General features: G+C 43.4%; 1 protein-coding gene across 16 annotated transcripts in view; it reads right to left on the minus strand.

Annotated features, from left to right (window-relative positions):
• The window catches only part of Piezo2 (piezo-type mechanosensitive ion channel component 2), a 372639-nt gene that overhangs the window by 7893 nt on the left and 350527 nt on the right, over positions 1-14219 (minus strand). For 14 of the 16 annotated variants that reach the window (XM_087592762.1, XM_087592767.1, XM_087592766.1 and 11 more), the window contains 9 exon segments: positions 13080-13332; positions 11579-11711; positions 10340-10487; positions 10030-10244; positions 7685-7843; positions 5570-5717; positions 2624-2812; positions 1695-1787; positions 359-531 (listed from right to left, as the gene is read on the minus strand). In XM_087592762.1, the coding sequence (XP_087448888.1) occupies positions 359-531; positions 1695-1787; positions 2624-2812; positions 5570-5717; positions 7685-7843; positions 10030-10244; positions 10340-10487; positions 11579-11711; positions 13080-13332 (1511 nt within the window). 16 annotated transcript variants of the gene reach the window in all.

Consider the following 14219-nt stretch of genomic DNA (forward strand, 5'->3'; position numbering starts at 1 on the left):
ATTAAACTTTTGTGGAACTCTTGGCACTGTTTATTTTCTAAACCACTCTTTCCACTTTTCTGTCTTGCTAACAAAATTCATTCATTGCTGTCTCCTCCTCCTCCTCAAAAAAAAAAAAAAACCCCACAAAACAACCCCCCCTCCAAAACACCCCAAAACAATTAAAAGAAGAACTAAGACACTTTAGTCTGGTCATTGGTTCTGGGAAAAAGCCATTTTTTCATAAACAAACTGTGAATTTTAGCATCAAAGGAAAGTGGCTGTTTGTCAAGATCATGTCAAACTGTGCTTCTGTTTTCTCCCCCAGCCTGAGGTAAGGTTAGGTAAAGGGAAGGATGCATGGAAACACAGTAACTACCTCTGGATACTCCATGAAAAAACAACAGAGAAGCAACTATTGGGGTCGGTGAGCTCCTGTATCATTTTCTGCTTACTGGGAGGGCTGATGGTCCACAAAGAATTCGAATTCCCTTCCAGTTCCGCTACTGTTATGTCTTGCCTTTCATAATTCTCCAGAAATTGCATAGCGCCCTGGATGCACACAAATACACACAGGTAAATTGACTCTATTCGCCACGCTCATAAAGGAAGCAATTGCTCTTTCTTTTAACTGAGTTTACAGAGGTCTCCCTAGGAGTAAATGGTTACGTGGTACCCAAGGTGTTGGGTTCCCAAGGCAGCTCCCATCCCATGACCAGCAGGTATTCAACCATTCTTATCAATCAGTAAAGGAGAAGCTCATCATTCACATCGTGTTGCCAAGGAAACCGTGAACCAAGGAAGCATCGCCTCCTCCCAGGAGACAAGATTTAATCCACCCAGGACCCATCCTAAGGGATGCTGATTGCCAAGATTAGTTTTGCTAGCATTGATGGGTATTTTAAACAGATCTGATTACTTAATCTGTTTTCATAAATCATCTGTCTTTATGAAGAAAGCCATGCCATCATATTATTGGAATGTAAACTGCAGAGAAATGAAGACCATCAGGTACAATCCCACCACGGGACACTGCCATTGTCCTATGTGCTCAGGCACACATTTCTCTCCGTTTAACATTTTAAAATATAATAGATTCTTTTTTTTCTAAATACGTGTTTTACTTGAGAACTTGTCTTATAACTCATAGGATTTTTAAAGGCAGTTCTATTAAAAGAGAAATTGCTCGGGAAATCTTCCCCTCAGATTGCAAAGTGTATAACATAAATCCAGTCAGAAGTGCAGGCCTTTGTTTTCAGGATGGCGGCTGGGGAGCCAGATCCAATCAGATTCATGCAATGTATTTGGGATCATTTCCTTCACCAATCAGGTTTTCTTTTCTTTTTTAAACACTCAAATCGCTTCAGTTTCTGCTATCGAAACCAACGTGCTCTTAAGCACATACCTACCTAGTGCTTTACCATATTTTGAGTTCAAGGTTCCCAGAATGGATAGGCCAATCAGAGATCAATAGCACTGCAGTTTAAAATCTGTATGCATTTGTTTAAATGAGTAAAACCACGCAGAGATGTCATTAAAATTAATCAAACTTGTGTTTGTCATCACTTACACTCTCTACTATGATTAAAGTAGCCAGTGGCCAGCCAGGCCATGTGTAGCTGATAAGGGCATAGACAAAGCCATCCAGCCACTGGACGACCAGTGAGTGAGCCTACATGGCTGGTCTTCAGAGAGTCTGGCGTACATCTACTTACACTGTTGGGGCCGAAAGACTTTATGAATTCGTTATACTTTGTACCATCCATAACTTTCAGCTGGCTTTGCTGGGCACTCATTGTGAAGATAGGCTGGAAAACAAAGGCACAGGGTACAGTCAGCATTACGTGGTATTTCCTTGTGTTAGGGTTCAAACAAACAGATTTACATAGTTACGTACTACTGATGTCGCAAAGGCAGTTGGCCTCAGAGATCTCCTTTTGCACTAATTAGTTCTGTGCTCTGTTGGGTCCTACCTTGGTGTTTCCCTCCCCCTTCGCTGAGCCTCTTAGCCTGCTATAGCAAGAAATTGTTTACACCCTTGGGAGCTGCTCTTAGCCCCTGATTTGGGGCTGGGGTTTTCCATGGCACCCTTCCTCCCCACCGAGCCTTCCAGCTTGTTGTTGTTAAGAAGTTGTTTATGCCCCTTATTGGGCCGGAACTTTCACCACACAGACTTTTCCTGTTTTCCTGCTTGGGAATTTGTCACCTGCCTTGTTGTTTTTCCACGGCTTTTGCTTCAGGTATATAAGGAGATCTCAGTAAAGCCTTGGTGGCATTCGCTAAAAACTGGTGACCCGTGTACGTGTTTTCTTTCAATCCCACAGACCTACACCCGATATTCACACACTGGCGGCACAGGCGCCGACAGTGCTCATAACCAACGAACTGCTATTATTACTGTGGTTGCTGTTACTGTTTGCCCTGCTGGAAATCAAACCCAGGCCCTTGCATTGCCTTGGCAAATGGATCTACCCTGTCTCCAAGTCCCTGCACTTTCCTTCATATAACACACGTCTGCTGATCACTGAACATTTAGATAAAAAAATTCTGGCTTTGAGAACCATCACTGCACATCCTAGTTAGGGCTCTCGTGCATAAATACGGCACCAGGAAAGGTCCTAGAACATGGAGGACACTAGATTACCTGATAGCCTCCCAGGGTTATTGTGACGGACACATCCAAGGGTTGGTTAATAACCCCTGCGACAGACTTGATCAAAGACATGAAGAGCAGAGGAAACCAGACGATACAGATGAGCAGGACAATGATCATTCCGCCCATGCCGTACTTCACAGCTTTCTTCTTCTTCTGGCCCCTGGGTTGAGGGTATCTCTGCAAAACAAGGATTTAGGAAGACTCAGCAGGTGCCTGAAAGGTGACATCTGTAAAGATGAATGAGTCCCTCACAGCATTGGACAACTCAAACTTAGCCCTGATTCCTCTGTCCTTGTTCTGACAAGGGGCAAAAACCTTATCCCAATCAGCTGGCTGTCAAGATGCACCAAAACTCAAGATAGATCTCGAGCCTCCCTTCCTTCTGGGGAGTCCCAGAAGGTGCTTCGGGCAAAGCATCCATATAAAGGGTGCAAAGCATCTATTGTAAGGGTGCTTATCTGCATGACAAGTATCTTTTCACTGCACCATATGACCGATGCTTTGGGGTTTTGTGCGCTGTAGCAGTGTTCTGGCCACACACATGGTGGCTCAACAAGTGTTTGTGGCAGACTGAAAACAAAGGCCACACAATTCTCAAGTCCTCCATTTACAGCCCTTTGTAACAGGTTGTTCCAGCCACATGAGTTACCATGCGCTGGAATCTAGGCTGCCACAGAAGGAGAATGTGATGCATAAGAGAGAGAGGGAGCGAGGGAGAAAGGAGGAGGAGGAGGGGGAGGGGAGGGGAAGGGGAAGAGAGAGAGGGAGAACTCAGCCTCAGGTCCGCAGGCTTGGCAGGCTTATGTTCTTGACGTTCATGGGATTTGAGGCCATCAGGAGGGGAACCCTGAGCTTCTTTGAGGATGAGGAAAGGCCATCATCCTCTCTCCCTGTAGGCTTCAACACTACCATCAGTAGCATTGATTGTTAGGAATGTCTTTATTTTCTGTTGACATATATTGGAGCATTTGCCCACTTGTCTTGTTTGTTGGTTTATGTCTTACAAATCTGAACCTAGTTTGTATATCATTTTCTCAGTTTCACAATGTTGAAAATAGCTGTTATTTCTACTTCTTACATTTTGCTACTGAACCAGAGGATTCCTGATTGGTTCTAGTGGTCTCACTTGTAGCCAATTGTTATACATAGTAGCACTGTGACCATTTGTAAGCCTTTGATTCCCGGGTTGTTACCCTGTCTCCTCTGGTATTCCTATTTTTCCCTATGGTTTGCTGTAGTTTATCCCCAGAGAACCAGCCAGTAGATCATTCTCTCTACAGGGTGGGGAAGTGGTGGGACCTTTGCAAGGCATTTGAGCCACACAAGGAGTCCTCATGAGTAAACTAAGCATTCCTGGAGGAATGGTCATGTCATCACAGGAGGCCATCACCACTTCTTTCTCACACTTGTCAGGTTCTTTTTCTGTTTTCTCACTATGCAGAGAGAGGCAGGAAGCAAAAAGGATGCTGTCCTGTAGTGCCCACAGTGAAAATAAATCTCTTTTCTTTATCAATTTCCCAGTTTCAGGTGTTTATTGCATCATCACCACCACCAACATCATCAACAACAACAAAATCATCATCAGTAACAACAACAATAATGACAATGACAACAACAGACTAGGATGTTCAGTCATCATTCCAGTTTTTCTGCTTCTTAAACTACAAACAAGACACTGTAGAGATGGCCAAGAGGTCTGGCTATTCTTCCAGAGGATCTAGGTTTGATTCCCAGCACCCACATGTTAACTCACAAGTATCGGTAACTTCAGTCTGGGCCTCCTTCTCAGCCATAAACCTGCAGTTTTCTGAGAATCTCACCACACACCCTATTTCCAGGAAAAGAAAATGTACCAAGACACTACATGATCCTAGTGATTTTAGGGGCTTCCAGTTGTAGTTTACCAGATCGTAACCCTACCCAAGGAGCTGGTCTGTAATTTCACTTCTCAAAAAAGGAGAAAAGAAAAAAAAATCATAGCAGGTTCCTGAGATGTAACATGAGAACCACCAAAAGAATGCATGAGGCTAGCACTGGACAACTGGCTGTCTGCTCTCTCTTAGAGGCGCCCACACCTCTGCCATCTGGCGTCTGTCTCTTACTTTCTTCTGAGTACGTTTCTTGCTCAGAGCTCTTGTGCTTAAACCTATATTAAAATACCTCTAACAGAAATCTCCGACCTGTTTCATGGCAAAGTCCCAACATTCCTTTTAGCATCAAAGCCACAAATTCTGGTTTGGCCCAAGCTGAAGTCCCTAAAAGTTTAGTGGCAATGTGAAACGTTGTCTCTGTCTCCTCAGCACTGACAAGCTCCTTCAATTCCAGAAACCTCATAAACGAGTGTGCTTCCTGACTAACTGTAGAGCTGTCTGACTAGGGAGAGCTGGGAATGCACAGTAGGTGTTAGGCACATTATAGGAGCCTCTTCCAAAGAGACCTCTCTGAGGTAAGACAAGATGTTTTTCACCCTTCAGCTAATGCTAGTTGTATGTTTCTCTCTCTCTCTCTCTCTCTCTCTCTCTCTCTCTCTCTATATATATATATATATATATATATATATATATATGTTACATTATATATGTATACACCATATACAACAATATACCAGATATTCTAGTTCCATACAATGAACTTTTAGAATATCCAACAAAGCTAACCTATATTTAAACTTAACAGACACCTGGTAGAATAACATTTTCTTTAACAGAGTTTAAGGTTCTCATCCCAACATCTGGATGCTGTGCCAACCACAGCAGAAATGACTTTTAACCTCCAACCCAGTTGGAAGTCAATGTTGTATTTATGGCTTATGGTGGGTTTTGTCCCCTGCTCCATCCATTTGGCCACAAAGCATTGAGCATCCACATTAATCTTGTAACAGACCTGTGCTTAAGAGCAGCAGGCAGGGAAGAGACACTTTCGTCTCCTCTTTACCTTTTCCGACTCTCGCCAGCACTTTAAGATGAAAATGTGTGCGTAAATGTCCTCCACACAAATCCAGCTGGAGAGGCTCAAGGTTGTATCTGTCCACACCCAGTCCATCACAGCCCGCAGCTCTGTCAGAAATGGGACGAGACGAAACCTGCCAGGAACCAAGTTTAGTCAGACAGACATTTGAAGGATGGCCCTGTTGTATATACCTCACGTCAGGAGGTCATGAAACAATTTATGTAAAGCACAAACTCTCAAGTTGATTCTCACAGTAAAACCCAACTAGGAATACAACTGCTTCACATTAGAAATTGAGTATATAAATATTCAATAAAATGTTCGCAAACCGAATCGAAGAACATATCAAAATGATCATCCATCATGATCAGGAAGGCTTCATCCCAGGGATGCAGGGATGGGTCAATGTACGGAAGTCCATCAAAGTAATCCACTATATAAACAAACTCAAAGATAAACTGAGTATATGGATTAATAATTTTCACTCCTATTTTCTCTGATGGTGTAATTCACTGGGATTTCATAATAAAAGAATACTGAAATTGATTGTTTCTTTCGCATGTGTTTGTACAGAGGTTTGGGCAGAAATTATTTGAGTTCCTATGGCTTTGTTGAGGGATGAGTCAGTTAAGAATATACACCCAACAAAGATGACAGCAAATGGGGGAGGCCAGAAGGACAGGCAGTGTCACTGGAGTCAGAGGACTCGCAATCAGCGGCTTGTTAGGTTGACTTGTCTACCCAAGCCTCTTGTCTTGAGTTGTATTGAGGAATGGGCTAGCCTAAGCTCCAGAAGGCTCTGGGGACTATTCCAGGGTCTTTGAATGTAGAGGTTTTCTCCCAGGCTGGGAAACTGGGCTCATTCTGGGATCCCCACAACAGTTTTTTTTATCACCCAGAACCCCTCCCCTGGGTTATTTCAGCTCTACAGATTAAATAATAAACAAATACCTGGGGAAAACATCAGGTCCAAGCCTAGGGTAGAACATGCGATTGATCACAACATCTGAATGCACCCAGCCTTTCTTCTGAACTATCACCAGGACTCAGAGCTAACACCACTGAGGCACTGCTCTGTCTGCAGCTACCTTACCTCTTAAAACATGGTGTTAACTTTTGGGAGAATGCAAGGGCATGCTACCACGGAAATCATCTCGTGGAAGAAGTAATGTAGCTCGTTTGATGAGCTAACCATCAGAAGCAGGCAGCATGGTGCCACTTCAGGTTCTTCATGGATGAACTCCGTGCACACAAAAACTTCCAGATGTATTCTGGAGTGGTTCAGAGTCCCATCATTCTGTTTTACTATGTCCAGAAATATATTAATGCTTAAGGTTTATATATGTTTACTTCGCTGCCCCTCTTATTGCTTAAGAAACCATACTTGCATAGAATGATTTAATCGGACTCTCATTTCCTTCCCTATAATTCCTCCTTTATATGTCTCATTGTATTTTTCCCACCCAATTCCATGGGTTGTTTTATTTTTAAACCCATGGAGTGCAGTCTCTATGAGCGTGTGTAGCCTCCCAGGAACCCCATCCTTGAAGAAAACTGAGTCTCAGTCTCCCAGCTGTCATCAATTGCCAATAGCAATTCAGCTAAGGGTGGTCTTTGTGACCCATGCTCTTGCTCCAAGCTGAGACGTTGTCTGGACTGACCTTACATGGGTCTTGTGCATGCTGTTGTTACAACTGTTATGAGTTCATAGTTACAACTGCCTTGCTGTGTCCAGAAAATACTCCTTTGTTGTGGTCACCTGCTGCCTCTGGCTTTTAGAATCTTTCTGTCATACTCTCCTTTGGTGATCCCTGAGCTTTGGGAAGAGGGGTATTTGTACTTTTTATCCCCAAACATTATCATGGTAACTAGGTAAGTTACTAACATGAAAATTAACCAAGTCTGGGTAATTCTAGGGCAACTTCCTGGCAGGTACTGAATGACTACATGTGGAAAGGTGACTAAAACAAGAAACTGAGTGTTGCTGACACTGTAAGAGTTTCAGGATGCCTTACACCTCTGCTTCCTTGTGGAAGACACACACAGCCTTCCCACTGCTTCCCCTCCACTGGTGACAGGCAAGACAGTCAGTGCCCTCACCCTTGAAACAAGAAGAGGTTGACATAATTGTAGCTCTTCGTGAGGAAGTTTCCGAGCACACGTGTTGGGTAGCCACAGCGGATTTGGTAGGCAGACAACCCAAAGTACACACATTTCACAAAGTACCAGAGCTGGGCCACCAGGTTCTGGCTGAATTTCCTAAAAAGCAAAATTATAGAAGGTAAAGGAATGGGGCACTTTTCTTGTGCAGAAGGCAACAGCTTAAAACAAAAGACAAATAAATGTCCCCTCTACCCCTTAGGATAATTCTAAAGAATTCTCTATCTAGTGGATTACTCCCAAATTGAAAATATAACAATTAAAAAAAGAAAAAAACTCATTTTAATTCCATGACTGGAGCATCCTCTGTGACATTATCATTAAGTTGCTAAGATTGTGATTACATTAAATTATTGTTAACTGAATTCATCAATAAACACTCTCACACAGGCATATGCAATGCAGTTGCCATAGTCCAAATTAAAGCATACTCTTCAAGAAATTACATTTTAACTTCAAAGACCCACAATTTGGAATATATAGCAGAAACTGCTCTGAGATACCTTTTACGTATCAGGAAAAAAATGGGTAAATTCATCAGCTCTCTTGTGGATCAAATTTGGCTTATTTCCTTGATTTAAAGCATAGATAGTATTAACTATACTATAAACTAACAATATTCTTCCCAACATTCTTTGAGGTATAATATTTGTACAGAATAGCTGCCTTACCTAATTGTTTGATGTGAGGTATGTTCTCTGACTATGCATGGTCAAATGTGGACTTTACTGGACTGTAACAGTGTTCCTCAGGGTAACAGTCCCTTTTTATTTTATCTATTTCAGAATCGGGAAAGTCTTCCCAATTGATTTTTTCCTCTTTAACCAATCCAATTCATCCGTGTATTATTATATAATAATAACTACTGTGGGACTAACTGGAAAGGCCAGAGGCTCGTCCATTGAGCTGTAGCCATTCACTCTTAGGAACACTTTGGATTTCCCCATTGTACGCTACATCTGAGCCAGTTGCCTTATGTGGTGTGGAAACATTAGCCATCCCAATCTATGAGTTGCACATATGACTTGACTAAAGATGATTGCTGTTTGGACAGAAGATCAAACTTGCTATTGAACATGAGAATGGTTTCCAAGACGTTTGAAGATGTTGAACAGGTTACAATAAGAGGGAGCATCTCCAAATGGACTCTGAAAATGCTATCACTGACGTGGGAACACGACTGTTCAAGAGAGAACTATACCATATATATATACATTCTGATCTACTTAAAAATCACAGCCCTCAAGTGCAAGGCCCTGGGTTCGGTCCTCAGCTCCAGGAAAAAAAAAAAAGAAAAAAAAACCCACAGCCTTACTATGTGACCTGGTCACTTCCACTTTTATGGGCCACTTTTTGGATAGCCTAACAGCGTGGCCCTCTTTTCTTTACAGCAATCTTCTCTCTTGTTCTTTTATTCATTAATTTCTTCACACATTAAGCACTGACTTGGTCACAAGACTGGTTTGAGGTGGATCTGTGGGTTGCAAAGACCATAGGAGAAAAGGGAGAAGTTTGGATGTAGAAGAGAAGGGAGAAGTGAAAGAGAATTTCGGGTACTTTAGAACTCAGCTTTTAGATCTATTCCATTCTAGGTCTTAGGGAAAAACCGGTAGCACCTTCAAGCCCTTCCCCTAGTGCAGAGCTTCAGGCTGCCTTACTCTTGAAATACAGTCTTGCTGTAATGCTCAAGCTGGCCTCAAACTTATGATCCTTCTGCTTCAGCCTCCTGAATGCTGAGATTACCATGTACCACGAACTTGCTTGGTGATATCTACCCTTGCTAAACTCACTCATCCCTACTGACAGCCCATTTTAACGGGTAGCAATCGTCTCCACAGAAATAACATCATCTCATAACAAGGTTTCCTGGTCCTCTATCTGTGTTTTTAAGGCTCCATTGTTATCCACATGATAGATACTATCATTTCCCTCTTATCATCTCCCAATATGTTTTTCAACAAGCTGAATAACCCTTTCTCATGAGCTTCTCATATGACATTGTATCATGTCCTTTTCCCCACCAAAGGGTGCACCTAAGACCAAATCCAGTTCCTCTCTACATCAGCTAGATTATAGAGAAAACCTTAACCTCAAGGATCTTTGGTCTTGGATGGTACTGAGGCCATTGATTTTCTTTGCTTTTTGCAATGTGTATGAAATACAGATAAAGCACCGAGGAGGGGAAATCGATTCCTACTCTGGATTTGAACTGAACCTCACCAGAATCCTTGCCTTTTATTGTGTTGCTGTCCTGTCCTGTTGGATGTCTGTTGGGGAAACCTTACCTCTCAGTCACACTGGGTAGGATGAAGAACATCCAGAAGTGAATTCCAAACACGAGGATGACCTGGAAAATGACCTTGCCAAGCACAGTCTTCCTGAGGTAGAGTGCACGGTCCACCACCATGGTTCCAAACTGAATGAGAACCATCACCAGGAATGGCCCGGGGACCTGGTCTTCTGATAGGGAAGAGGTGATATCTGCAGCTGCCGAGTGTTTCTGGAGACGACAGAACAGGCTAAGCATGAGTGGCAGTTCCCCAAGATGGAGATCTTAAAGCTAGTGGAGGAGTAGAGACCCTTGCCTCAACCTACCCCAAAAGCCCAGAAGCCAAAGACGATGATGATGAAGTCCACGGTGTCGGCCAGGAACATCAGCACATACACGTCAGTCACAGCACTGTAGTCTGGGTGGATGAGGTCATAGAAGAATTGCCGAATGGGTACATAGATTTGTAGAGTTCTGCAAGACAAGCCCACTTGTTTCAGAAGGGCCAGAGGGAAAAACAACTGATAACACTTTCAGTCCACTTCTCTTGCTCCTCTCTATCCAAGTCCCACCTTCCTCTAAAGCTAAGGTAGAGTCCTCTGGAAATACTCCTGCTCAAGGAATACAAGATAAGTACATTGCCAAAGCAAGTACGACCTGCAGCATGCCGTGACTCTTTCCTTGAAGCACCACAGAATGGCAAAAGGCACTAAGAGCCAGGCTGTGGGTATATGGTTATCTGGGTCCATCTAGTCACGACATGGGAGCCGTGCTGCAGAACTCTGTGTATTGCAGTCTTGTCTTGTATAACATTGGGGTGATACTTTGACTGAGATACAGGGTCTGAGGAGGTTAAAAGTGAGGGAGCCCTTGAGCATGCTGAGACCTGGAAGGCCAGATCTGAGCATAGATAAATGTCAGATGTCTCACATGTCTTCTGGTTGGAGGTTTTATGCCCATTATGGTATCTCTCTGCTTTTCTTGGCCTTTATTTCCTTTCTCTGCCATTATTACTGTGCCCTGGTGTCTCTGGCACGCCGTTTAGGCCTCTATCATATCCTCACTCTGATTCGGGTTCTGCCTTCAAATTAAGGTCCCATTTAAGTGCTGCAGGATCTCCAAGTCTGGGCCTATCTATCTATATTCAGGGCTAGCCCCTTGCTTGGTTCACATTACAGTCCCAAGTTGTGCCTTTCACCATCCTGGTGCTTGGGCATTGACCCTTTCATCACCAACAAGTGGAGGGACCGGTGAAGTAGGCTAGGGACCAACTGTAGGACACTGAATAAGCAGCCTGGCCCCTTCTTTGGGGGAAAAGGGTTACCATGGCTCCCATCCATGTGAACCTCATTCTTCTCTATGTTCGGCTGAACTTTCAGAAGCAATGCCCACAACTTATAAAATGAACCCTTGACTTATGCACTTACTAACAAATGGCTTCTAAAACAATATAACCTTGGGTCACTTTATCTCAGTTCTTCACCTCTGGCTTACAGGAAGCCATTGGTACCAGTTCCCCAGCTCCACACAACCCGCACAGCCCAATGTGTCTTCTACTCACTCACTTCTTTATGGTAAAGGCCTTTGCTTTGATTAAATGTTCTTGAAGCTTTTCCATGTAAAGTTCTCTTTTGCTTTTTTGTTTAATGCTCAAAACACTGCTTCCTTTTTGGCTGCTGTTTCGGGTGCTTGTGCTGCCTAGAAAGAGCAGGAAAAGGGAAAGCACAGGCTGGAGGGCAAACAGTGGATCTGCCAACAGAAATCAGGTTGGGTGGAGGGTAGGCTTTCGCCTGCACCAGAGGACGCAAGGCACTGAGTGTTTGAGAATCTGATGTGATGAGGCTGGCATAGATCTGTGGGCTCACACCCAGTGGGTCTTCTCTGCTTCTGAAGCCTTTGTTCGGGAAGAAAGCCATGGAAGAATGCTTTTACTCCTTCTCAGTAATGTTCTAGGACTCAGCTTTGCCAGATGGGGGTGTGTGACTCAGACTTATTTTCATATCCCGCTTTCTACAACTGTAAAACCAATATGAGCTGGTCTTCCAATAGCCAGATCGTTACTCAGATGGATAAGTAGGTTATGAAGACAAATGCATGAGACCCGGGGAAGTATTAGCCATGAGCCACATAACCACAAAGGCCCAATTACTGTCCAACAGCAACTGCACGGATAGCTACTCTCTGATCTCACTCTCTGTTGAATAAGAAATTAATGACCAGTTTAGGGAATAACTATACAATTTTGCTAAAAGTCTCCAAATGAAGGTGACTCCTGTGGCACAGGCCTGTAATCATAGCTATTAAGGGTTGAAGCGGGAGGGTTTAAAAGTTCAAGGCCCACCTATTCTACATGAGTTTAAATTCAGCTTGTGAAATGAAGGGAGACATTCCTTAAAATAAAAACTAGTAAAAGTGAAAGGGGCAGACAGAACCCAGTGGTAGATAGAGCACTTCCCTAGTATATAATATGAGAAAGATTCTGGGCTCGGTCTTCCCTCCACGCCCATTAAAACTCCATTGGCAAAATCTAAATCCATTTTCTTTTCTTTTTAAATTATTTATAAATACATTGTAGCTGTCTTCAGACACACCAGAAGAGGGCATAAGATCTCATTACAGATGGTTGTGAGTCACCATGTAGTTGCTGGGATTTGAACTCAGGACCTTTGGAAGAGCAGTCAGTGCTCTTAACCTCTGACCCACCTCTCCAGACCATCCATTTTCAAACTGTTATGATTTATAGCACAGCCAGAAGAGATTTTACTGATGCTGGACATACTATCATGTGCCTTTATATTGCTACACACTATGTCATGCTCTGGCTGTTTTTCTCTATTACCTGAAATCCTGGTCCCTGAATGGACTCACACATATTGAACAACGAAGCTACACACAGAGATGAAACAGGATCTGAACTTGGGTCTGTCTGATGCCAGAGCATGTTTCTTCCATGTCACAATATCTTCTCTTCATAGCACCGAACCACTCCCCTCCCCGGATGCAGAAGCACCAGATAAATGAGACTGTGTGGGGCTCATTTCAACCTAATGGCCATGCAACAGATACCTCTTTTGGACCTATTTGAAGAGAAGCTGGACCGTGGGGAGATCTGCGAGCTGCTGCAGGAGCGTTTTCTCCGGATGGCTGCTGGCTGCTCTGGGAAGGTCACATGGACGGACTCTACAGAGGCAGCCAAGTTGATGGACTTCAGTGACTCTGAGGAGCCTCTTCTGCCCTGACCGAGGGACAGCTCATCATCAGATCCTTCCTTGTCTGTGTTACTGTCAACAATGTCATCCTCGTCCCATAGGCCATGACACTGCGAAGAAGAGAAGATGATAGCTGAGGCTAGCTAGCATCTTGGGAGGGCCAACAGGCTGTCTTTCTTACAGTATCCATTCCAACATTCAATCCCTTGAAATAGGAAAGCCAAAGGGTATATGTCTAGAAGCTTGTACAGTACTGTGAGTGTCCTAGGAGAGTGGAAACGGTTGCTGGTGAAAAGAGTTTGTATGATTAACTAATCCAAGGCAGGTAAACTTAGGCAGAGAGAGTAAAAATGAAACAATTCTCTATTTGTTAGAACCTTCTAGAACACATCTGAGTGCTCACAGCTAGCACTAGAACTAGCCTTGACCCACTTACTATGCACAGGTGAACCCAACCTTAGCTCTCCACATTACAAGTGTTTTCACTTTGTAGGATGATTCTGTCTTTCTCCTAGCCCCATAGTAGGGTGGGCCTTGGCTTACTCAAGACCCAGAACAAAACTGCAAATATTCTACTCAAAATTTGCTGACCATATGTAAGGCAAAGATTCTGTCTACTGATTTATGCTCTAAGGAAATGGAATAAAGAGCTCTTGCAGATCAGGAGGCCGAACACTCTTTGGTCTTGCTAGAGTGAGATCCGATTTGGACCACATATGATCTGCAGTGTGGTTCCATTGGTGTGTGATATATCAGTGAGCTCCTCTCCTGATCCCTAGATGGTTTGTTTTTTACATTTATTCCTCAAAGCTTGGTCTGTTCTTCCCTGTGAGTCATAGCTGGGCACAGTAGTACATGCCCATCACCCTATCATTGAGGAGGCTGAGGCAAGAGGATCATAAGTTTGTTAACAATCTGGGCTACTCATTGAGTCCTGGGCCAGGTTTGGATATAGAGCAAAGCTAAGCATACATTAAAACCCTCAAACAAACAAATA

This window comes from Rattus norvegicus, chromosome 18, assembly GCF_021556685.1.
Source record: "Rattus norvegicus strain SHRSP/BbbUtx chromosome 18, alternate assembly SHRSP_T2T, whole genome shotgun sequence".
Lineage (NCBI taxonomy): Eukaryota > Metazoa > Chordata > Mammalia > Rodentia > Muridae > Rattus > Rattus norvegicus.